The sequence below is a fragment of the Dysidea avara genome, chromosome 8 (genome assembly GCF_963678975.1).
Source record: "Dysidea avara chromosome 8, odDysAvar1.4, whole genome shotgun sequence".
Taxonomy (NCBI): domain Eukaryota; kingdom Metazoa; phylum Porifera; class Demospongiae; order Dictyoceratida; family Dysideidae; genus Dysidea; species Dysidea avara.
The window spans coordinates 14,311,770-14,338,232 of record NC_089279.1 but is presented as its reverse complement, the minus strand read 5'-3'; the positions used below and the strand labels follow the sequence as shown (position 1 = coordinate 14,338,232).

The following is a 26,463-nucleotide window of genomic DNA, read 5'->3' as shown; positions in this document are numbered from 1 at the left end:
ACTTATATCCCTGGTAGCATGTAAACTTCAATAAGAATTACGTATGTAGCCATAACTCATGATCTACTTGCCATCCCAACTTCACTCTTACTGTCATGAAAGAAGGGTATAAGAAAAATATTTGAACAAAAAATGATAGTAATTGAAATATCTTATTTTGAAAAAGGTAAGATCAAAGGAAAGACACATTTTTGTGGGTTTGACCTTTTACTTTGAGTAATTGTAATGCGATATGCACCACTTGAAAGGGAATTTAATAAGCACAAAAATCTAAACAGAAAAGTTTTGTGACAATCACTGACAAAGTTATGGCCACTTTATTAAACGTGTGTAGTATTTCCAATAAACTTGGAGTGGTCATACCTTAAAGGGAGGTCAATAGAATGGGCCAAATTTTGGTGTAAGAAAGTTTCTTAGTAGAGTCCATGCCTATGCCAAATTTCATGAAAATCCAAAGGGGTCAGGATTTTTTTGTTGATTTGATATGGAATGACCCATAGGGTACATGTGCACTGTATGTACAAATGCTGTAGTTTGCTAATTTGTAAAGTTATGTATATACCTACACGGAGCAGATTATAACAGTCGGCCATTTACCAATCAATTAGCTCAAAGACCGTCCAATTACCTATTAACCCGGTCAAGGATGGCTGACCATTTTCCACTTAAAGATCAATGTAGTCTAATAGAACAGTCAGCTACTCTAATAAAGCAGTCAAAGTACATCTAAAAGATACACCTAAAAGGTCTTAAAAATGAACAAAAAATAACAAAAAATTGTCCCATCAAGGAATCAAACCTATTCCCTCCAACAGCAAAGTATTTGTTGTGCACCTTTCTACCACATGTTCACACACTCATGAAGTAGGTTCAGCAACCTTTTTAAATGTCCTCCACTATGATCAGAATTATGTTCATTCACTTTGCTCCTTATGATCTCATGCAGTATAACTCATGCACTTAACACTTTCTCTGTCTCTGTTCAAAATTCCAGTACAGGTGCTACTATATACTCACAATTTCAATAACACAAGTAGTCAGCTATATGATTACAATTTGAAATAATCGTGTGCATAGCTAATATAAGTACTGTAGTTGTATTTGTGTAATAAGCTGTGGGCACAGTTCACCCACAGACCTTCAAGTTCATTCATGTTTTTCTTGGTTGTATTAGTCTATGCTCATTATTATTATTATTATAATAAATTCATTATAATATTATGTGTGGCTTAACAATGACGCAGTGCATGATGGTCGCTGAAGGAGATTCATTGTGTGGATTAACAGTGAATGGCTGCTGAAGGAGTTTTATATGTCAAAATACTCACCATTTGCAATCTCAGAGCATTTAAAATCCTGGGATGCATGCCCTGAATCCCCCTATCATGCATGCTGCATGTGCTTTACATATTTATTGTTATACAATGTCAGGTCATGTCAGATCAACTTTGACTTTGATCTGACATAATATGGAAGCTAGTTATAATCTGCTCTGTACCTACATGCACATGTGTGGTCTTATTTCATTTCAGAGTGAAGGTCCAAGTGTTACATTGAATGAAGCAAAATTAAAATGTACAAATCTTGTTAATAACAGAAACATTAACTTTAAGCTTAAACTAGTTTATGGATGTGCTGGTAAGCAAAACTGTACATACATGCATACATTTATGTACATTTGTATGTATATATGTGTAAGCATAAAGCCAACACCAATGTATCAATCAACCTATAGCAGCTATCCTGTCTTTCTATCTATCTGTTATCTATCTATCTATCTATCTATCTATCTATCTATCTATCTATCTATCTATCTATCTATATCATCTAGCCATCTACCTTATAGAGGGTAACTGGTGACAAAAAGCCAAGAGATTTTTGGGAACAGTGGGTAGTAAAAAGTGTGAAACATTTGAAACATACTCATAGAAATGATCAAGAAAGGTAAACAAGAAACTTAGAACTTGAAGGTTCCAAAGAAAAAGTGAGAAACTTAATAAAATAAATAGCAAATAAATTTCCATGAGAAACAAGAAAACTGCTTCTGCTTCTAAAGCTGTGACTGACAATTGCCTAGATCTAGATGGTGTGTCAACTAATTTTACTCACACTTCTAACAATTACTGCTCAAATCTCCATGCTCTTAGAAATGTGTAAAAACTCTATGCTAGATTTATTAATATGTTTGACAATTCTTTAATATTGTTGTTGATCCCCGGACGTTATTATCAAATAGTGCAGTAGTACTGTTTATTGGAATCGCCCCTAAAGTTATGCATTTGTAATTCATAGATCTACCAATAGAAGTACTGGATTGTTCTAGAACCATTCTATGTATGTTCTATTAGAAGTCCTCAAAAATGTGCACTCTATTAGAGTATTACAATAATAATTATTATCAAATATTGAAGTAAAGCATGCAGTACAATACATTTATAAGTATGTCTTTAATACTCATCATTGTGTCTATATAGAAAAGAAGAAATGTGAGTAACAACAAACCCCAAAGTCAAACATAGGCTGGTTTTTGGATTATAAAGTACAAAACAAAGTGAAATTGACACAAAAACAGCCAAGCTATGAAAAAAATGGTGCGGCCTTAAAAAGTCTAGGTGAAAAAAGTTGTGAAATTAAAAGTTACAGCCAAGAAATGGCTGCAATGATGTTAATGCTAATAAATTTTAATAATGGTCGTGTCATTATTAAAATTTATTAGCATTAACATCATTGCAGCCATTCTTGGCTGCCACTTTGATTTCACAACTTTTTGTTACCCAGGTGTTTTAAGGCTGCACCATTTTTTCACAGCTTGGCTGTTTTTGTGTGGAAATAACATAAGTCTAGCATTCTGTTTTGTGCACAAGGTATATATTCTTAACCTTGTTCAGAATCTATTTTATCATTACTTACCCTTTTGTAAATTGATAACAAATATATTTATTATGATCATCATTAGGTGATGGAAAAACACACTATATCAAAAAGCATCTTTCTGATCCGAGTCTGATTATTGCAGTTAATGAATCGTTCACTGTGCTTAACACTATCTGCAAACTAAGGACGCTCCCATCTGACAAGAGTTGTGCAATCTTTTTTAACATGACTGTCCTTCCATCAGCTGTAAGTCTACATTAATGTTATTGTTGTTTTACATTCTTAGTAGCATTTGAGTTAAGAATGTATATACATGTCCCCATAGGCAGTCAAAAGACTGGCTATGAGGTGTGCATCTTTTTTCTTTTCTTTTTTTTTTACTTTATTGCTTGTACAGTTTGTGCGTATACATACATGAGTGTTTGTCAGTCCATACTATGGCATTTTTCAATGCATTTCATTTAGCTATTGTCCGTGACTGTTTGTAAACTTGCATGCAAGTATACAATGCTGCAAAGTAGTTCCTTTATGCTGATTTTTAAATTAATTTTGTGTGACTTTCTGAAAATAATCAAAGTAACATTTTTGTCTTTGATTGTGAGGATTGTTTTTTAGATAAACAGTTATTGCAGTTATTTAAAATTTTTTACTGCTGTGTTTTTGAAGATGTAACATGTCAAGTAGGGCTATACGTTTAACATGTTAGTGATGTTTAGCTTATGTGACTACATAGCTATTAAATGTGACCCACTCTGACAAGGTAATTCTAAGTCAATTCATTTGCCATTGTTGAAATAATATATCACATTATTCTGAGATTACAAAGCAGTTTTAATAAAATTGCCACCACGAAATCACATATTTTTGACATATGTATCTTTACATACAGAACACTGCAGAAATCTCAGAAGGACAAGAGAAGACTGAAAGACTTATAAACACACTGGCCTGGTTTTTCTTTAAGTTGCTGATATATGGATATGTTGAAGATTTGAAAACTGGAATGGCATTTCGATTGCCTGGTGGTCTTAGTTGGAAATTATTTGTGGAGGTATTTAAATTAAAGCAACATACACACAATGTGATTAATAGAAGGAATTATATAGGGTATCTAGAGGTGTGAAATCTAGTGTTTGTATCAATTTACATGGTCATGCAACAGAAAATAACGGTGTGACTAACCACTTCTGTATTACCCAGAAAATAAATTAATGACTTCCACAGTTAGCACACACTTCCCTAGTATGTCCTAACAAGGAGTTTAGTTGGCATATAGCACACAGCTTCAGTTCCAGAATTACACTCTCCCTGCAGTCTCTGGACTCTTATTTTATATGATTAGTATAAAAATTGTCAAGACAGATATTAAACTCTGGTTTCTGGTTGATATGTGCTTTTTGACCAGAATTTTATCCCTTGTAATTCTTATCCTTATCATCACATATATAATCATAATAATATACATTTTTACAGTGCTATATTTGATACAAAATAATGTTTTTCCTTTTGCAACATCTAGATTCCATCAGATGAACAAGAAAATCCACAACATTCCTTAGAATGGTTTTGCAACAAGATTCCTATTTTTAAAATAGTTGGAGAGCCATATCTAATACAGAAACAAAGGTGTGTATGCTATTACTATTCTACTTTGTCATTATGGTTACTTCTTTGGCTTAATGGTAATACTGAGATTCATAATAGTGTATGCTCTGTGCATCATGTTATCTTGATTTTAAGCATTGTAGTCCTGTTATGTATTGCAGTAAAGTAAATCCACACAAAAGTAGCCAAGCTGCAAAAAAGATTGAGACCTCTAAAGCCGGGTGAAAAAAGTTGTGAATTCAAAGGTGACGGCTGCAATGATGATGTTAATGCTAATAATGCACAACCATTATCATACAGTACGGTAGTAGGGATCATGAAGAACTGGGTTTTTCCAACCAAAAATATCACCCTAAAACCAGTCTCAATTTTACTTCTTGAAAGCTTGGTAGCATATAGGCACAGCCAAGCCCAAAAATGTCTTCAGACCAACCTCAAACCCTTCCAAAATGTTTCTATGGAATTGTAAAAATTTTCTATTTAACATAATTTTATGCTGACTGACTAACTAATTGATGCTTCCAGCCAAGCATAACTCAACAATGGATTAAGGCTATGGGATTTTCGCCATCACTTTGTCCTGTGATGTGCTTTTTCTCCAACCTCAGTACATACAATACAGGCATCATTGACTTGCCTTTGTCCTCCTTTGAGCTCCAGTTCTTTTCACTGATAATGCAAGGTGTCAGTTTGCAATAGCGTGATGCGGCTTCCCTGTGGCTGTGTTGGTATCTCAGCCCAAGTTACCCGTATTTTCTGTAGCGACTGGATTGATTGCAGAGATGCTTTTTGTACTATTCTTCATTTGTAACAATATGTAATGGGCAGAGCATAGCTGAAAGTGAAATGTAATGGGTACTTCACTGAGTCAGTAATTGATAGCTAGGGCACATGTTCAGACAGAAACATTAACTCTGGCACCATCCTGTCTTTTGATGTGGTATGTGTGGGTTCACTAGTTATAATAATACTACAAAAAAGTAAACAAACAAGTATAAGGAAACATTAAGAATTTTAAGTTTGATTAGGGATCAAAGAAATAAAAAAGTACAGAAAACAAGTAAGGTCACCTACACCTGCAAATATACTAGTGGACATTAATCCGTAATTCAGTCATGGGCATACCTTATACTTGTTAACTCTTAAAGCCACGTAGGCTGATATATCGACTGTCTTTTTAAAGCACGTAAAATGCACAAATATTATACGTAAGTAAGGCATGCTTGAAGAATGGGTTCTAAACAGTCAGCACAGACAAACTTGTCTAATGATATTAACTGAAAACCTTACATATATCAATGGAAAGTTTATTTGTTGGGCTACTTATACATGCATAAATAACTGGTTTTTTTGTTGGTTTTTTTCATTTAAATATATATCAAGACACACGATAGTGTGTCGTGCGGCCCAAGAAGCCGGCGTGCCACCCGTGAGTATATTAACAGGAAGAAAGAAAACGCAATTTTCACACCTATGTAGCTCTGTGATCCCTTATCCGATTGGAACCAAATTTGCTAGAGAGGTGTCGGCCAGTAAGGGGAGTCTACACACCAACTTTGAAGAAAATCGCTCCAGCCATTTCCGAGATACGAGCGAACAAAATTTCGTTTTAATTTCTTCGTTTTTTTCTTCTTCTTCTACTTCTTCATTTCTCACATTCGCAAAATCCGCCATAAAACACGAATGCGTGCTCGGATCGGGCTGACATTTGGCACACGTAAAGGGCTCATTAAGGCGGATCTGTGTACCAACTTTGGTAGGAATCCGATGAGCATTCACGGAGTTATGACCGATTATTTGCGTAAAATAAGGTCGAAGGTCTGTCACGCCTACAGGGTAAACTCCTTTGAGGAATCAGTTGAAAATTGATATGTAGATGGAGCAACCATCGTAGGAGTGCCTTTTTGTGGTTTGAAAGGAATCGGGATAAAGACCACGCAGATATGACACAAAACCCGACCTGTGTCAAAATTACGCAATCGATTTTTATGAATAAAAAAACTATTAGTTTTTGTATCTACCAGGCAAACCGCTTAGAGCAATGAGCTGAAAATCAGTATGTAGCTGGAATAATCATCATAGAAAGTCCTTGCAGTAGTACAGAAGAATCGGATTACAAACCACTGAGTTATGATTCGAAAGGCAACTACGTGTAGCAAATGCGAGATCGAGATACTCTAATAGAACAGTCACCCTAATAAAGCATTCAGCTGCATTTATAATTTACTCAATTATAATTTATTACATTGCAAATTATTCTGTAGGGAATTCAGTTACAAACAAGTCACCCTGTAGTCAGATCAGCCAGAAGAAGGTACCTAATAGAGAGTTCAGCTACAAAGAAACCATCATGTAGAGAGTTCAGCTCAAACAAATTGCCCTGTAGAGAGATCAGCTAGAAGAAGTTACCTTGTAGAGAGTTCAGTTACAAAGAAACAATCATGCAAAGTGTTCAGCTACAAACAAATCACCCAGTAGAAAGTTCCACTATGAACAGATCACACTGTAGAGAGTTCAGTTAGAAGCAAGTCATGTTGTAGAGAGATCAGCTAGAAGAAGTAACCTTGTAGAGAGTTCAGCTACAAAGAAACCACCATGTAAGAGAGTTCAGCTGCAAACAAATCACCTGTAGAGAGTTCAGCAGGAACAAGTCACCCTGTACAGAGATCAGCTAGAAAAAAGTCACCCTGTAGAGAATTCAGCTACAAACAAATCACCCAGTAGAAAGATCAGGTAGAAGAAGTTACCTTGTAGAGAGTTCAGCTGCAAACAAATCCACTGTAGAGAGTTCAGCTAGAAACAAGTCACCCTGTAGAGAGATCAGCTAGAAACAAGTCACCCTGTAGAGAGTTCAGCTAGAAGAAGTCGCATTGTAGAGAGTTCAGCTACAAAGAAACTACCATGTAGAGAGTTCAGCTGCAAACAAATCACCCTGTAGAGAACTCAGCTACAAACAAATAGCCCTGTAGAAAGATCAGCTAGAAGAAGTTACCTTGTAGGGAGTTCAGCTACGAACAGATCACCCTGTAGAGAGTTCAGCTACAAACAAATCACACTGTAGAGAGTTCAGTTACAAAGAAACCACAATGTAGAGAGTTCAGCTGCAAAAATATCAATCACTCTGTAGAGAGTTCAGCTGCAAATAAATCACCCTGTAGAGAATTCAGCTACAAACAAATCACCCTGTAGAAAGGTCAGCTAGAAGAAGTTACCTTGTAGAGAGTTCAGCTACAAAGAAACTACCATGTAGAGAGTTCAGCTGCAAACAAATCATCCTGTAGAGAGTTCAGCTATGAAAAGATCACCCTTTAGAGAGTTCAGCTAGAATAAGTCACCTTTTAGAGAGTTCAGCTACAAAGCTACCACCATGTAGAGAGTTCAGCTGCAAAAAAATCAATCACTCTGTAGAGAGTTCAGCTAGAAGAAGTCACCTTGTAGAGAGTTCAGCTGCAAATAAATCACCCTGTAGAGAATTCAGCTACAAACAAATCACCCTGTAGAAAGATCAGCTAGAAGAAGTTACCTTGCAGAGAGTTCAGCTACAAAGAAACCAGAGTTCAGCTGCAAAGAAATCACCTGTAGAGAGTTCAGCTAGAAGAAGTCACATTGTAGAGAGTTCAGTTACAATGAAACTCCCATGTAGAGAGTTCAGCTGCAAACAAATCACCCTGTAGAGAACTCAGCTACAAACAAATATGCCCTGTAAAAAGATCAGCTAGAAAACAAGTCACCTTGTAGAGAGTTCAGCTAGAAGAAGTCACATTGTAGAGAATTCAGCTACAAAGAAATCACCTGTAGAGAGATCAGCTAGAAAACAAGTCACCTTGTAGAGAGTTCAGCTAGAAGAAGTCACATTGTAGAGAATTCAGCTACAAAGAAACTACCATGTATAGAGAGTTCAGCTGCAAACAAATCACCCCGTAGAAAGTTCAGCTATGAACAGATCACCCTGCAGAGAGATCAGCTAGAAACAAGTCACCCTGTAGAAAGATCAGCTATAAGAACTTACCTTGTAGAGAGTTCAGCTACAAAGAAACCAGAGTTCAGCTGCAAAGAAATCACCTGCAGAGAGTTCAACTAGAAGAAGTCACATTGTAGAGAGTTCAGTTACAATGAAACTCCCATGTAGAGAGTTCAGCTGCAAACAAATCACCCTGTAGAGAACTCAGCTACAAACAAATATGCCCTGTAAAAAGATCAGCTAGAAGAAGTTACCTTGTAGAGAGTTCAGCTACAACAAAACCATCATGTAGAGAGTTCAGCTACAAAGAAATCACCTGTAGAGAGTTCAGCTAGAAACAAGTCACCCTGTAGAGAGATCAGCTAGAAAACAAGTCACCTTGTAGAGAGTTCAGCTAGAAGAAGTCACATTGTAGAGAATTCAGCTACAAAGAAACTACCATGTATAGAGAGTTCAGCTGCAAACAAATCACCCCGTAGAAAGTTCAGCTATGAACAGATCACCCTGCAGAGAGATCAGCTAGAAACAAGTCACCCTATAGAGAGTTCAGCTAGAAGAAATTACCTTGTAGAGAGTTCAGCTACAAAGAAACCACCATGTAGAGAGTTCAGCTGCAAACAAATCACCCAGTAGAAAGTTCAGCTATGAACAGATCACCCTGTTGAGAGTTCAGTTAGAAACAAGTCATCCTGTAGAGAGATCACCTAGAAGTATCACCTTGTAGAGAGTTCAGCTACAAACAAATCACCTGTAGAAAGTTCAGCTACAAACAAATCACCCTGTAGAGAGATCAGCTAGAAGAAGTCCCCTTGTAGAGAGTTCAGCTATAAAGAAACCACCATGTAGCGAATTCAGCTGCAAACGAACACCCTGTAGAGAACTCAGCTACAAACAAATCGCCCTGTAGAAAGATCAGCTAGAAGAAGTTACCTTGTAGGGATTTCAGCTACAAACAAATCACCCTGTAGAGAGTTCAGCTACAAAGAAATCATCAAGTAGAGAGTTCAGCTGCAAACAAATCATCCTGTAGAGAGTTCAGCTATGAAAAGATCACCCTGTAGAGAGTTCAGCTAGAAGAAGTCACTTATTAGAGAGTTTAGCTACAAAGCAACCACCATGTAGAGAGTTCAGCTGCAAACACATCACCCTGTAGAGAATTCTGCTACAAACAAATCGCCCTGTAGAGAGACCAGCTAGAAACAAGTCACCCTGTAGACAGATCAGCTAGAAGAAGTTACCTTGTAGAGAGTTCATCAGCTGCAAACAAATCACCCTGTAGAGAATTCAACTACAAACAGATAACCCTGCAGAGGGTTCAGCTAGAGTCAAGTCACCCTGTAGAGAGAATCCTGTAAAGAGTTCATCTACATACAAGCAGATCACCCTGTAGAGAGTTCAGCTACATTTCAAGTCACCCAGTAGAGAAATCAGCTGCAAATTATCCTGTGGGGATTAATTGACATGTAATAAATATATTCTCTCTTTTTATATTATGAACTCTTGATATATGCATTATATATATAATTTGTACATTTACTGATAAAATCAGAATGAGTTAAAGTATTTATAAAATCTGATTCATCTTTTTCTTTTTCCTGTGGTAAAGAAAAATATATAGGTTAAAAAGCCCCAAAGCTGGCCATAGGCCGGCTTTGGGGTATACAAATACAAAAAGAAGTGAAATCTAATCAAAAACAGCCAAGCTGTAAAAAAAGGAGTGCGGCCCTTGAAAAGGCTATGGTGAAAAAAGATGTGAAATCCAAGGTGGCGGCCAAGAAATGGCTGTGATGGTAGGTTAATGGTAAAAATTTTAATAACAACAATTCAGGTGAATTTTGTGCCAATTGACCAAGCGGCACCAAATTCACCTGAATTGTCGTTATTAAAATTTTTACCATTAACCTACCATCACAGCCATTTCTTGGCCGCCACCTTGGATTTCACATCTTTTTTCACCATAGCCTTTTCAAGGGCCGCACTCCTTTTTTTACAGCTTGGCTGTTTTTGATTAGATATATATTTAAATAGCAAACTTAGGGTATTTTACATACACACACAAGCTAAAACAATAATTATACTAAATATATAGTCAAGTTGGAAGGGAGACACTGAGCATAGTGGGGAAGGATGAATACAGAGTAAAGAGGGAAGAGTGGGAACTGGTAGGTACTAGCGGATTCAATAAAGAGATGAATGGATGGTAATCATTGGAATAGAGTGTTACATTAAAGTCAGAAGTCAGTTCATAAACAGAGGAATCTGGATTGGAAAATGCTGAGATCTATTACCAACTGTAGGTGGATGATAAATGAGCAATTCTAACAGGTAGTAAGCTTGATAACTAGAGTACCTCAAATCATGTAGTTGTCCATCACATGGATTTTCAGAAACAATCACTTCAGCAACTAAAGGAGAGTTCACAGTATCTGGGGGGTACCAAAGTTACCAAATGTGAAATTTTCTGCTCTGCAACAGCAGCAATGAGGCAACTCTAAATCAGTTGGCCCAAATTACTCTGTCGTAACAGTTCCTTGAGATGATGCAGAAGTAAACTGAATGTGTGAATGTTCAATAACAACATCATGAGGATCTGCATCTTCAGGGTCCAAAGAAGCATATTCAACAGAGAGCAATGAAACCTATTGGTGACAGAAACTGTGGAAGGAAAGTTACTATCAGACACTGTGTTGTCCCTGCAAAAGCCAGATGATACTTCTACCCAACTTTGTTCACCCATATCAGCACAGGGCCGACTGTCATTTCTCTCAACAACATTTTGGGGTAAATCCTCTAAGCAGCTATCCTCCTCAACCGAATAACCCTGCAACCAATCATCTTCGGAGAGGGGGTGAAGTTCCCAACAATGTAAAACCATTTTGTCATTATAACAGTATAAATGAACACTCAGCCATTCAACAAGGTGGCGAAAAGCCTTGCCTGTGGACAGCCCATTCCACACAGTGGAAATGCAAGCAATTAAGCAAAGAATCTCTACACTTGAAGGTGTCCAAATACCAAAGCTATCCACTACTAAGGGTAAAAATTCACCCCCTGCTGCTTCTACCAGCGTCTTGCTCTGAGCATTTCTCCTCTGAGGGCTGCAAACCCAGGAGTGACAGCTGAATGTGACAGAACCCCAGAATGGAGGGCACTTCGAGCAGAAACATCAAAGTAAGTTGGATGACCATTGTAAAAATCCGGATGAAAAATATCACCAGGTCTAGCAGCAGATTCTCCAGACACCTTCTGTTCCTCCGGACATTCGAATTATCCTCCAATAGTGTGTAATAAATAAGGTCACACAAAGCATTATTTTGTCTTATGCGAAGTAGACCACGTCCAAATCCTATCAGGTGATCTCCAAAACAATCAACCATTTGTCCACAAACACACAATGGAAAATCTGCATCAGAGAAAACTGGAACATCCAGCCAATGCCAGAGAGCAACAACAAACTCAGCAGGTGGAATTGCTAACCCAAGTTGATGGCAAGGTATCACTTGAAGCCAAACACAAACCAAACACAAGCCAAACCAGAGGAATCTGATAAAGCTAGTAAGTGAGCCCTATCGCATATACTCTGTTGCAGCAAATCTTTAGAGTAAAAATGCTCATCAAGATGCAACTGTAGATCTGTTTGTGAAGCAGGGGAGAAGCTGAAAGTTTATAGAAGTATACCAATCAAATTTTGCTGTGCTATAACTTCTCCCACAAACAAGTAATCACAGTCACTCTGGATGCCCAATAACTGATGAACTAAGTCCTTGAAATCTGAACAACTGCCAAGGTAAGCTGCAAAAATATGTCAGGGACTTGACAAAAGCCCAAACCACCCAATCTCTTAGGAAGAGTAGCTTGTTGCCTAGTGAGATCTGAAAACGAATGGTGAACAACATGAGAAAGGCTAGAACGAAGTTGGTTGTCAAAATCTGAAAAATGGCTCAGCAAATGTGGAGGCACTGTGCAAAGGATATGGACATTTTATAACAACTCAGACACTGACGCAGAAGTTGAAGCTCCACCTGAGGGTCTTCCAACCTAGGTAGTAAGTCTTGTAAACACTTCCTGAAAATATTGATGCCACACCCCTCCTATTCCCAACACTATCAAGTTTACATTACAACACTCAAACAACTATCCAGATCTTATTAATAAAAATACCCCCATGGTCACCATTGTTGCTGCATGAATTAATGCTGAAACCAGATTTGGACCCTCCATTGTGTTCGGCAATCAAGTATGCAATTTTAGTTGCACTGATTTCCCTACCACACCCCAAAATAAACACAATCCTACTACTTCCAACACTACTGCATCCTTCTCTACCAAACAACTTAATACATCATAATTCAGTGTCCAATACTCTTTCAATAACAACAACATCCCAATCACTAACTCCAAATCTCCCACTCTATTTACTATCATTGCCTTTATCACTTCCCTATTTGCCAATATTCGCCCACTTCAGAACCCTATTAATAAATATAAACATAGCCCCACACCTTCTCATCCTACAAATAACTCCAAATAATTATCACTCACCACTAACACCCTCATAAAAAATGTAAATAATGACAAATAACACATAAATCTACACAAATGTGAGCCTTCCTTCATATACTCTAATGAATATCATACACTACAATAGTAGTGTATGGCATGGCCCATGAAATAAAGTCACTCAAAAAAACAGCTTCAATTTTCCCTGACAATGATGAGGCAGTATTGGCTGGGTAAAACTAAGCCCAAACAAGCTTTTAGATCAACCCAAAATGCTTTCAACAAGTTGCTACGGAATTTTAAAAATAATTTATTTAACGGAATTTTCTACTGACTGCCTGACTGACTGACTGACTGACTGACTGACTGCTGCCTCCAGACAAGTGTAACTCGATAACGGCTAAGGCTACAGGCTTGATTTTTTCACTGTTTATAGTCACTTCGGCCTGACTGGTGCCTTTTGGCATACCACAGTACATACAATGCATTCTTCATGGACTTACCAGTTTCCTCCTTTGTGTCCCATTCATCTAGCTGACAGCAAAAGGTATCAATTTGGTGGTAGCACGTGATGGCTTCCCTTCGTAGCAGAAATCGTCCGTATCTTTTCATAGTGGCTATTTTGATAGCAGAGGTACTTTTCTAACAGTTCTTGATTTGTACTGCTGTGTAACAGGTTTAACATAGCAGACAATGAAATGTAATGGATACTTCACTTTTCAGACGATGATTATTATAACTGGGGTGCGCGGCACCATTTCTTTCGGTATGCATGAATTGCAGAGGTACTTTCTTGATCCAAAATGCTGTGTAACAGGTTGAACATACAGTAGCTGACAACAAAGTGTAATGGATACTTCACTTTTCAGATGATAGTTGATAGGCTCCATTTCAGATGCGGTATACGTGGGTTCACCAGTCAAAATAATTATTTACAAAAATAGTTAACAAACAAGTACACAGAAAAAATTGGGACCATAGCACATTGATAAAAAGTACTGAAACAAGTTGGAGTAGCTAGTGCATGATATTAAATCACAGTAAAACAATAAGGAGTGTTATATCCCTACTGTGCTCAAGATACCATAATGGAAATGTACAGTAGGGATATAACACTTCTTATTGTTTTACTGTGATTTAATATTGTGCACTAGCTACTCCAACTTGTTTCAGCACTTTTTATCGATGTGCTATGGTCCCTATTCTAGTTGAAAATTCCTGTGTACTTTAAATGTACAAAACTTGATATTCCCAAAACCACAAATATCATTACTGAAGTTAATAAAATTAATAACTGTTGTAACTACAATCGCTCACTTGTTATGATGCCATGAAGAATGACAACTGTATTTCTGTTACTTCTCACACATTGCATCGATAGCCATTTATAAAAATGTTTGACTTTGTCATTGAATGGAGAATTGAATGGTCCTTACCAGAATTCAATAGGACTCATTATAAAGAAATCATCAACCACTTTCTGAAGGTATTTAATGAGTTATTTTCATGTTTTGTGACAGCTTGTATTTATGGCAAGTTTTTGCCTCATGCTTTTGCCAAAGGTAAGACCCTAGGTACAGAGAGAACACCTGATGAAAATAATGCATATGTATATTAAACAGTAACTGAAAGTGTGATGTGTACTTGGGCACACGTGACTACAACATGGAAGACCATAAGGTGGGTGTGGAAAAGAGTGAAATTACAACAAACGAACAAAAATAAACAGCAAATAAACAAATAGTCCTATGTTTCTACCAACCACTCAGCACAGTTCCTTGCTAGAAATATTCTTCTAGATACAGTAATGGATAATCCAACAGCTTCATCAAGTAATTTTCTACATTGAGACCACAAGATTGCCATAGTTTATTGAATATAGCCTAGAGCATTGCACAACGAGGACAGTGCTGATTGTAAATAGTGGCCAAGAACACTAATTTCAATGGTATTATAGTAACAAGTAGTTTCTAATCTATCCAGTTCCAATAAAATCTGCAAGTAATCTTCCTTGGTCTGCTTTCGATCTCTTGCAGTTTCCAAATGTTGGATAGAGTCCAAAGGACACGTCAGCTCTAACAGAACAACTGCATTAGTTGATTCATTGTGAATCGCTATATCAGGACAATAAGTTATGATAAGTGATGGAGGGATGATTTGCCTGAAGAGACACACTAGCATACATTCCTGGTAAGTCAGCATAAATATGAATGGATTGGACTCCACCAAAAGACCAGAGAGATTGGAAACTATGCAATGCAAAACTTGATCATGTCTGTAAGTAAAATGGCCTTGTGATAAAGCAACAGGGCAACCCCCTAAAATGTGAGCAGTAGTGGGATGTGTATTACCACAGAGAGAGCACTTCACATCACACTGAATATGCCATTGCTGAAGAGTTACTGGTATGGGTAAGGGTATCTGAAGCAGCTAACAGGATAAAGGAAAGGTGACCAGGATGGCACCCCAACAAAAGTCTGTCCCAAGTTTTACAGCAAGATTCCAAGCACACAGTCTTTAAGCTTACACTGAACAGACAGAGTATCCAAATGATTATCATATCTAGAGCATTCATCAGCCTCTAGCAGTTTCTTTGAAAGCATATACCAAGGATAAGCCATTGGAAAAGATGACAACTGCAAATGTGCTTTGGATAAAAGTTGATAATTAGATGCTTGGGTCTGTAAATAAGCATCACCCAGATGAAGCTGCAGCCCTAACTGCTGAAGCTGGGGGTCTCCAGATGTGCTGATGCAAGACAGGAGACTTAACTTGTCTCTCTGGGCACCACTAATACACTGGGACAGCAGATACCAGGGTAGTAAAGTAAGGCCCGAGTAGCACATCTAGGAAGTCCCAACCACTTCTTAAGGTTGCAGGTAGCTAAATTTTCTAACTTACCAATAGCAGACTTAGTAATAGCATCCACAGACAAATGAAAACATAATAGTGAAACAATATAGTTCCTGTATAACTATAAATAACTTATATTCACTGTGGATTGGTAGCAACTCTGTGGCTGATAAGAGTTGAGACAGTGAGTCAATCATTTTCTTGTTTGCAGCAGCTTTAGTGGCACCCTACTTCCAATGATTTCACCAAAAACGTAGTGCTGCCTTCAGTAAGTGACTTAGTGCAACCTCCAGACAGTTGAATGCCTTCTTTCCTATGACTGTGGCCATCAAGCAAATAGGAGACACACTTGGAAGGTTTAAAAGACAGATCAAGGTCTGCAGCCTTTTGATCAATAATTTGCTGCAGTGCAGAGACATGTACTTTTAGGGAATCTGATATCAATGTTACATCGTCTGCATAAGCCTTGACTGAATGTTCCATGGAAGAATAATAAGGTTTCTGTTTACTCTTTAAACTCTTGGGAGAACAATTACGAGAAACATAATGCTTGGCTCTCTTTGAGCAAGGTAGCCAGCCAATCAACAGATCTCAAGTCGAGTATCTCAGAGACAGAAGTAGAGGTATCTTCATACACTATTCTGCAAGAGCCATCCTGAAAATACTCTGGAACACAGGCACGGTACCAACCAGGAGGTTCATTTCCTTGTCCTGTCCACTTTTGCCAAAGGGTAAACCCTAGGTACTGACTGTTTTATTTCTTATTACATCATGGATAGAATGGTACAAATTTTGTAGCCTTAGCACTTACTGCACGGAAGTTACAGCACTTTATTTACATACATATGTTATAGCTGAAATATTGGCCTATGCGTTTTCAGTACACTTTTATTAACAATTCCATGCAGCTTTAAGGGTTAAAATTTATTAAAGTAAACATCATTGCAGCCATTTCTTGACTGCCACCTTTGATTACACTACTTTCTTCAATTAGACTTTTAAAGGCTACTCTTTTGTTAGCATGCAGCTTGGCTTTTTGTGTGGATTTCATTTCTTCTGTACTTTATAAGGCACCAAAACCAACTTATGAATTTTACCTACATTTCTTGGCACAATGATGATTATTGAAGGCAGATTGTATTAATAGTATTGCATGGTTTGTTTAATTATTTGTTATATAGCACTATTGTAATACCCTGATTGAGCACACTTTTTAAGGACTTCTAATAGAACGCACATAGTATGTTCTGGAACAAAATCTAAAGTTTCCATTGGTAGATTTATGAAATTATAACTATTGGCCCTTCATTTTATACTAGTTTGGTTTTTGCTTTGTAACTCTGTAGCTGTTACTCCTTTGTTTGTTAAACTATTAAAAGGCACTATTATGGTGGCCAGCCTATGTACACACCAAATTTTAAGTTATTTACATGCATAATAATTTACCTTGTAACCATGACAAAAGTAAATACAATTAAAATTCATAGAACCATGGATATTTATCAGAATCATAGCAAAACCTACATAATACATGGATTCACCTTTATACGCTCTTCATCTGTACCAAATTTCAAGGCAATCAAGTAATGTGATTGCATTTCGCACCAATTTTTTGTAAAGTGTGCAAAAAAGCCAATCTTGGCCCCTGTATACCCCTTAAGAAGAAAAAAACGAAGGAAAATTTGAAACTTTGGCTGCCAATATCTTGGAGAAAACTCAGTTAAATTTGTTGTGTGACCTACTTTACTTGGCGGACAGCTGTAACACAAAAATGGTGTGCTTTGGAAAAGTTACCATGAGCTTTGTATGTGTGAAAAGTATGTTTTCTTTGTTTCTGACACATGGTGTGGCATGCTGGTTTTCTTGGCTTCATGACACACTGCTGTGTGTCTTGATGATTTCTTAGCCACAGGACACACTATCATGTGTCTTGATGATTTGGCACGGTTAAACAAACAAGAAATCTAAAATCTACTCTCCTTACCAAGTTGATTACCAAATTTTCAGTAACTTGGACTGAACGATGCATGGTAATTTAATTATTGTATACATGCTAATTTGACTCTTTTCTGCTTTTCCTGCACATTATTCATTATTCATTTATTGGAGAAATGGCTTGGCTTTGTGTCTTACAAAAGAAGTGATGTCCACACCAAAACAGCCAAGCTGAAAAGGTTTATTTTTATGCTAAAAGCCAGGGTTAAAAGTAAGGCCACTCCAATTGGTAATTATGTTTCTGGTCCTTTGAAAATCTGTTTTAGATGCGGGCGGGCGGAATTCAGCAACAAAGCAACAATGAAGTGACTGCTCGATTAGAGTATTTTTGTGATTTACTGACTGTTCTATTAGAGTATATCGATCCGTACTATGCACTCTGCCCATTTCTTGCAGGTTTTCACTGATAAAATAAAAATTATGGCATTTAGATAGTTAGATTTAGTATACTTGTTGCGGCCCAATATTTGTTTCTGAAATCCAGGTTTTTCAAAAAGCTGATGCGGGCATTTTACCCATGTATTTCTGAAATTTCACTTTCTCCAATAAAGGATGCAGGCGGTGGACCAGAAACATAATTACCAATTGGAGTGGCCTAATGAAACCAACAGTGGTCAGAGAATGGTTGTAAGTTAGAAAAAACTTTGCATTACATAACTTTTTACACCCAAGTATATGTTTTTAATGAAGGCTGCACCTTTTTCATCTTGGTTATTTTAGTACACATATTGATAATGCACTAACAAGATAATTCGTAATTTTTTATACTGTAGTGCTTATGAGATTGATTCAGATGTCCAGCTGGTTTGCAAATATCTAGTAGCTTATGAGCATCGTCATAATTTAATAGATGGTATTAACAGATTGTGTAATGATAAGAAAAAGAAAAAGAGATGTAAGTCTACTCCAATGTTTTGTGAATAAGTGTATGGTACGTTTCATTACTGTAGTGGTGAAGTTTGGTGAAGATAAAAATTGTAGTGAACGTGAATGTCTCCAGTTGCTTAATAAGCATATGCCAGCACATGTTACAAAGAGTAAAGTTTTACAGCAATTATTTATACGGTAACAAAAAATTACACTGACATTTGTATATTATCTGTTGATGTTAAATTGCAGATACATGGAAAGGAGGTGCAAGTTTTTGGAAAACTTTCCTGCATTTAACTACAACTTAGGTGCATTCATTTGCACCACGAAGTGATAAATCATACCTCATGTCATTTGTTACAGGTACTGGAGAAAAATTTGATGATAAATCCATTGATAATCCAGATGAGCTCAAAAAAATGGTGGCTGACAAAATTTTGCATGAAATAGATGGTGTATATTATTCAAATACCTCAAAACTTGGTGAAACTTTGATGAAAAGGATGTTAGAAGAAGTTTCTGAGTTTTGCAAAATTGATGCTCAACAAAAGTGGACTTCACAAATACACCAGCAGGTATTTAATTGTACATAGTTTGTAGTGCATTACTGTATTCTAACACACAGTTAATATATGAAGAGTCTGGTACTATTCAATTACTGACATTGAAGCCTCAAGGTGAAAGTCAGGAAGAGGATTTGAAGTTAAGATTTCTGGGGATTAGAGTTCCTTCCGCTAAGTATGTGTGCAATCATTGTAATTGTCATTGAAAGTACAATGACCATTCAGTCATATATTCACAATACATAGCTCAATTATTCATGACCAAAACAAGGCATTGCAAACTATCAATCAGTTTTGTAGCAGTGTAGTTAAATCATTAGTCAGTACCTTGAATTAAATACATCTTTTCCTTTTGCTACATAATAGTAGAGTGGCATAGTGCAACAGTTGCATTATTTGTGAGAAAAATGTGAAATTTTTCATATCAACTGTACTCCTATTGACATTTATTTTGATATAGTGCCAATGCAGATTTTTCCCCTTTGGTGACCTTTGCAACCATTTTGTACTGAAAATTGTCATATTTGTCTTTATCTCCCTGAGACATTATTTCACACTGTTAAGAAATGGTCTAAATTAAAGATGTTAATCTAGTTGACTTTTGTTGTAAGTCAGTAGCTCATCCATTCCTACTCCAAAGTTATGATCATTTTCATTAGCTACAATTTTTTTGAGTTTATCAGCTCTTGGAATGTAAATTACCAATGGGCAGGTTACTTTATAGCATTTCAAGGCTAATACAAATGATCATAACTTTGAAATGAAATTATTCATTGATTTCAAGTAAAAGTCAAGCTGTTTCTTTCAACAAGACCTTTAATTTTAAACAGTGTAAAATAACTCCTCAGGAGATTAAGACAAAATAATGAATTTTCAATGTAATAATGGCCATAAAGGTCACCACAGTGACACTATATTCAAAAATTAATTTCATTGAAAGCACAGTTTATGTGTCAAGTTTGGTGCTTTAGTGTAAGTCGACAATTATTGGTACCATTTCATCACGCAATTGTAATTCCTTAATTCAATGACGTATGAATTTCCGGTTTGAATTATGTAACAGAGCAGTCCTTCATCTCTTAGCTCAACAAATTTTAATTATCTCACGTGCGTGAGCATCTTGTTATAAGGAAAATCACAATGCCTATTGTGCGCCAATTATCAGCATGCATGGGATACCTATTATCAGCAACTGTACTACTATGATTGACTAATTATTGGCACAATATGCAATTTTGTGTATAACTCCATGATGCCTTGTTGATTCTTTGTGAAATATTTATGGGAGGTGCAGTCCTTGGATTACTAGAAGTTTTACGAAGATGAGGCCAGGCATTCGAGAGATATTTAAGTTTTTATGCAATTCCATGGTTAACCAGCAGAGTTCGTATAGCACTTCAACAACAATAATCACTGAATGAAAATGATTGTAAGAAATTTTTAGGGGTATAACAGCCCATTGTGGTACTGTGTAGCCTCCATATTCCTAGTATATAGCCTCTAGTGCCGATAATTGGTACCTGCTGATAATTGGCAACTGATCATATTTTTACACCATAAAGTAAAAATTAACAAATATTCCATAACTGCTTTAATGACACAATAAGCTGTAAATAATAACAATTCTGGTCACAAATACAACAAATACAAATACAAATCTGGTTACAAACCTCAAAAATCTGGTCACAAAATTTAAGTACAAAATTAAAAGTATTGTGGTATTTGAAGCCATGTAAAGTTAAGTGAAAATGAAGTAATTGTGGAACAGATCCATTTTATGTAATCTCATATATAGGTAATAAGAAAATAATTAATTTTAACAATTGTCAAATAAGTATAATTATATGCTTACAGTAATTAGTCTAGAAAGGCTAAGTATTCTCTTGCAGAAATTTTTATTGCTTAGTGTGGTGTCAGAAAATAGGCATTGCTAAATCAAGACACACGGTAGTGTGTCGTGCAGCCCAAGAAGCCGGCGCGTAACACCCGTGAGTATATTGACAGGAAGAAAGAAAACACAAATTTCGCACCTCCGTAGCTCTGTGCTGCCTTGATGAAACAAGACGATTTTTGCTGTGGACACTCCCTCCACCTTCAGGACTCCACATTCCAAATTTGAGCGAAATCGCTTCAAGCGTTCCTGAGATATTCGACTTCAAATATTGGCTTAGTTTCTTCGTTTTTTTGTTCTTCTTATTTTTCTTCCTCTTTTCGCACACTTACAAAAACTGCTATAAAATGCGAACGCCACATCCGATCGCCTTGAAATTTGGCACACAGAAGGGGGGTATAACGGCACATCTCTGTACCAACGTTGGCTGGAATACGATAAACAGGCAAAGAGTTGTGAGCAATTATTCACGAAAAATAACACCATATGTTGTCACGCCTACAGGGTAAACCGCGTATGGGAAGAAGCTAAAAATCGGTGGGTGAATAGGTTAACTATTGAACCTCATACCTTTTGTGGTTTGAAAGAAATCGAGGTAAAAACCAGGAAGATACAACGAAAAAACCAACAGTGTGTAACAATTACGCAATCGAGATTAGCTAATAAAAAACGACTACTTGCCACGCCTACCAGATAAACCGCTAGGGCGATTGCTTTGAAAATCGCTGTATAGAAGGAGTAATCATCTTAGAAAGGCTCTTCAATGGTGTAGAAGAATCAGACTTAAAGCCACGGAGTTATAACACGAAATCCAACTTGGTGCAGTAAGTGCGAGATCGAGATATTCTAATAGAGCAGTCATCCTAATAGAGCAGTCACCCTGAAAAGAATTCAAGAGATCAGCTAGAAACAAGTACCTGTATAGAGATCAGCTAGAAACAAGTCACCCTGCAGAGAGATCAGCTACAAACAATTCACCCTGTAGAGAGATCAGCTAGAAAAATTTACCTTATAGGGAGTTCATGCAACTATGGAAAGGGATAGTTCAGCTAGAAGAAATCACCTTGTAGAGTTCAGCTACAAAGAAACTACCATGTAGAGAGTTCAACTACAAACAAATCGCCTTGTAGAGAGATCAATAAAAGACGTTACCTTGTGGAGAGTTCAGCTACAAAGAAACCATCATGTATAGAGTTTAGCTGCAAACAAATCACCTGTAGAGAGTTCAGCTACAAACAAATCTCCCTGTAGAGAGATCAGCCAGTAGAAGTTTCCTTGTAGAGGGTTCAGCTACAAATAAATCACCCTGTAGAGAGATCAGCTAGAAGAAGTCACCTTGCAGAGAGTTCAGTTACAAAGAAACCATCATGTAAAAAAGTTCAGCTACAAACTAGTGACCTTGTAGAGACATCAACTAAAAGAAGTTACCTTATAGAGAGTTCAGCTACAGAGAAACTATCATGTAGAGAGTTCAGCTGCAAACAAATCACATGTAGAGAGTTCAGCTATAAGCAAATCTCCCTGTAGAGAGATAAGCTAGACGAAGTTTCCTTGTAGAGAGTTCAACTACAAACAAATCACCCTGTAGAAAGATCAGCTAGAAGAAATTACCTTGTAGAGAGCTCAGCTACTAAGAAACCATCATGTAGAGAGTTCAGCTGCAAACAAAACACCTGCAGAGAGTTCAGCTACAAACAAATCTCCCTCTAGAGAGGTCAGCTAGAAGAAGTTTCTTTGTAGAGAGTTCAGCTACAAACAAATCATCCTGTAGAAAGATCAGCTAGAAGGAGTCACCTTGTAGAGAGTTCAGCTACAAAGAAACCACCATGTAGAGAGTTCAGCTGCAAACAAATCACCTGTAGAGAGTTCAGCTACAAACAAATCTCCCTGTAGAGAGATCAGCTAGAAGAAGTTTCCTTGTAGAGATTTCAGCTACAAACAAATCACCCTGTAGAAAGATCAGCTAGAAGGAGTCACCTTGTAGATTGTTCAGTTACAAAGAAACCATCATGTATAGAATTCAGCTACAAACTAGTGACCTTGTAGAGACATCAGCTAAAAGAAATTATCTTGTAGAGAGTTCAGCTACAAAGAAACCACCATGTAGAGAGTTCAGCTGCAAACAAATCACCTGTAGAGAGTTCAGCTACAAACAAATCTCCCTGTAGAGAGATCAGCTAGAAGAAGTTTCCTTGTAGAGAGTTCAGCTACAAAGAAACCATCATGTAGAAAGATCAGCTAGAGGAAGTTTCCTTGTAGAGGGTTCAGCTACAAACAAATCACCCTGTAAAAAGATCAGCTAGAAGGAGTCACCTTGTAGAGAGTTCAGTTACAAAGAAATCATCATGTAGAGAGTTCAGCTACAAACTAGTGACCTTGTAGAGACATCAGCTAAAAGAAATTACCTTGTAGAGAGTTCAGCTACAAAGAAACCATCTTGTAGAGAGTTCAGCTGCAAACAAATCACCTGTACAGAGTTCAGTTACAAACAAATCTCATCGTAGAGAGATCAGCTAGAAGAAGTTTCCTTGTAGAGAGTTCAGCTACAAACTAGTGACCTTGTAGAGACATCAGTTACCTTGTAGAGAGTTCTGCTACAAAGAAACCATCATGTAGAGAATTCAGCTACAAACAAATCACCCTCTAGAAATATCAGCTAGAAGAAGTCACCTTGTAGAGAGTTCAGTTACAAAGAAACCATCATGTAGAGAGTTCAGCTGCAAACAAATCTCCCTGTAGAAAGATCAGCTAGAAGAAGTCACCTTGTATAGAGTTCAGCTACAAAGAACCATCATGTAGAGAGTTCAGCTGCAAACAAATCACCTGTAGAGAGTTAAGCTACAAAGAAATCTCCCTGTAGAGAGATCAGCTAGAAGAAGTTACCTTGTGGAGAGTTCAGCTACAAAGAAACCATCATGTAGAGAGTTCAGCTGCAAAGAAATCACCTGTAGAGAGTTCAGCTACAAACAAATCACCCTGTAGAGAGATCAGCTAGAAGAAGTTACCTTGTAGATAGTTCAGCTACAAACAAACCACCCTGTAGAGAGATCAGCTAGAAGAAGTTACCTTGTAGATTGTTCAGCTACTAACAATTCACCCTGTAGAGAGGGCAGCAAGAAGAAGTCACCTTGTAGAGTGTTCAGTTACAAAGAAACCACCATGGAGAGTTCTGTAATAAATATATATATATAATTTGTTCATTTACTGATAATATCAGAAATATTTAAAGTACATCTGCTTCATCTTTTCTTCTTCCTGTGGTAAAAAAAGACAGGTTAAAAAAGTCCCAAAGCCGGCCATAGGCCGGCTTTGTGGTATACAAATACAAAAAGAAATGAAATCTAATCCAAAACAGCCAAGCTGTAAAAAAACAGTGTGGCCCTCAAAAAGGCTATGGTGAAAAAAGATGTGAAATCCAAGGTGGCGGCCAAGAAATGGCTGTGATGGTAGGTTAATGGTAAAAATTTTAATAACGGCAATTTAGGTTACCCTAATTCACCTAAATTGTCGTTATTAAAATTTTTACCATTAACCTACCATCACAGCCATTTCTTGGCTGCCACCTTGGATTTCACATCTTTTTTCATTATAGCCTTTTTGAGGGCCGCACTGTTTTTTTACAGCTTGGCTGTTTTGTATTATATAATGATTATTTCAATTAGGGGATTGTTTTTATATGTAACACATTTTACTATGGCTCAGATGTTCTCAAGGTCACTAACTTTACTCTGAAATACTTTGCCTTTAAACATTTAGCTACTTGCTTTATGGGTCCTTAAGTCCACTAAAACCCATGAAACCCACAATTGCTTTTTATGAAAATCATTGTGAATACTGTTTTGCGAGTACTATAGTCCACAATTTTGACCCATGATTTATATTTTAATCTGACCAGTGAATGCGTTACAATATAATACTCTCAATAATACCTTGACATATTATTTTGAAATACATCAAGTGATTAGCCAATAGAATTAGTATTACACCTTGTTTGTCAAGGTTCCTTTACAAAGATCTGTAATACTAATCTGATTGGCTAAAATAGTATTGTGTGTTTTTATTGGAAGTAAATGTCCAACTTAACAAATAGTGTTACCATAGTGGCACATGACCCATAGCAATAATGTAGTTGCTTAGCAACGGTTGCTAGGTAACTGTTGCTAAGGTAATCATTACTTTGGGACCATAGCAACAGGTGATAGATAACTAGCACAGAGACTTCACTTCTCATTAACTTGAACATGATAACTTCACCCCCTTATTAGACTACCTATGAAATTAAAGAATATAGACCATGTCAATTTGTAGGCAAGAGGCTTGACTTGAGATACTCTAATATTGAAACCACCCTAATACAACAGTCATGTATGATATTCTACACTAGAACAGTCACTTGTGCATAACTGCATAAAAAACTAAACAAACTAATATATTTAAAAATTCTTAATTCAAAATGAAGAAGGGATCCAAGCAATAACAAGTAGTGAAACAAGAGATAAATGATGGTATTACAGCATAACTTGGTGGGAAATCCCTACTTTGGCATTTTGAACAAAATAATTTGTTATAACATGCCAATGTAGGGATTTTCTTACAGAGCTATGTTGTAATATCATCATTTGTCTCTTGTTTCACTACTTTTTATTGCGTGGATCCCTACTTCATTTTTAAATTTAAAAAATACATAATATTATACTATTAACACATTAACTGTGAAATCAGATGTTTCCACATAAAAATGGTAATAGCCTGAAAGATCTAGCTACACTGCATTAAGTGTAAGCCAGCCACTTGGTAGTAGCACAAAGTACATCATCAACTTATTGTTTTAGTCATGGACTAGCTGTGTATACACCTACAGCAGTAGTAGAAAGTAAGTTTGCTTTTTGTATGCTATATGTGACCTAGTTTGGGAAAACTGGTCTTATTGCCTGTTGTAAGTCTTTAGCTCACCAATGGTTGAAGCTATGCGTACCAAATTTTCACATACATATTTTACACCAATTCCTTACCTTGTAGAGCATCCACTGTGCAAGTAGCGAACAAGCTAGTTTCTGCCATTTTGGATAGTTTTTAACACAATGTTAACTATCAGACAAGCTCCAAAATAGGGGCAAAAGGCAATTTGCAAAATTAAAGAGGAAGGTGTACGGATGAAGTTATGGGCCATTCAGGTCTCACAACTGACTAAAATGAAAAAAAAACATTTACAGCACAAGCCTTTATTCAACACCATGGAGCTGTACAGCCACATACAGCCATCCCCATGCTGACCAGAACTCGAATGGCCCCAGACTGCTCATACAGATCATCACTGTGCTTGAGAAAAGCAGTCAGCAAAAACAAACTAC

The 26,463-nt window shown here is 36.9% G+C and overlaps 1 protein-coding gene across 1 annotated transcript in view; it reads left to right on the top strand.

The window, feature by feature from the left end:
* LOC136262915 (uncharacterized) overlaps positions 1-26,463 on the top strand; it is a 317,270-nt gene that overhangs the window by 196,721 nt on the left and 94,086 nt on the right. Inside the window, exons 26-34 of the mRNA XM_066057331.1 lie at positions 1,533-1,638; positions 2,957-3,120; positions 3,764-3,925; positions 4,394-4,500; positions 18,562-18,683; positions 18,739-18,853; positions 18,908-18,966; positions 19,022-19,233; positions 19,284-19,396. Of these exons, the coding sequence (XP_065913403.1) occupies positions 1,533-1,638; positions 2,957-3,120; positions 3,764-3,925; positions 4,394-4,500; positions 18,562-18,683; positions 18,739-18,853; positions 18,908-18,966; positions 19,022-19,233; positions 19,284-19,396 (1,160 nt within the window). The remainder of the gene's footprint in view (positions 1-1,532; positions 1,639-2,956; positions 3,121-3,763; positions 3,926-4,393; positions 4,501-18,561; positions 18,684-18,738; positions 18,854-18,907; positions 18,967-19,021; positions 19,234-19,283; positions 19,397-26,463) is intronic.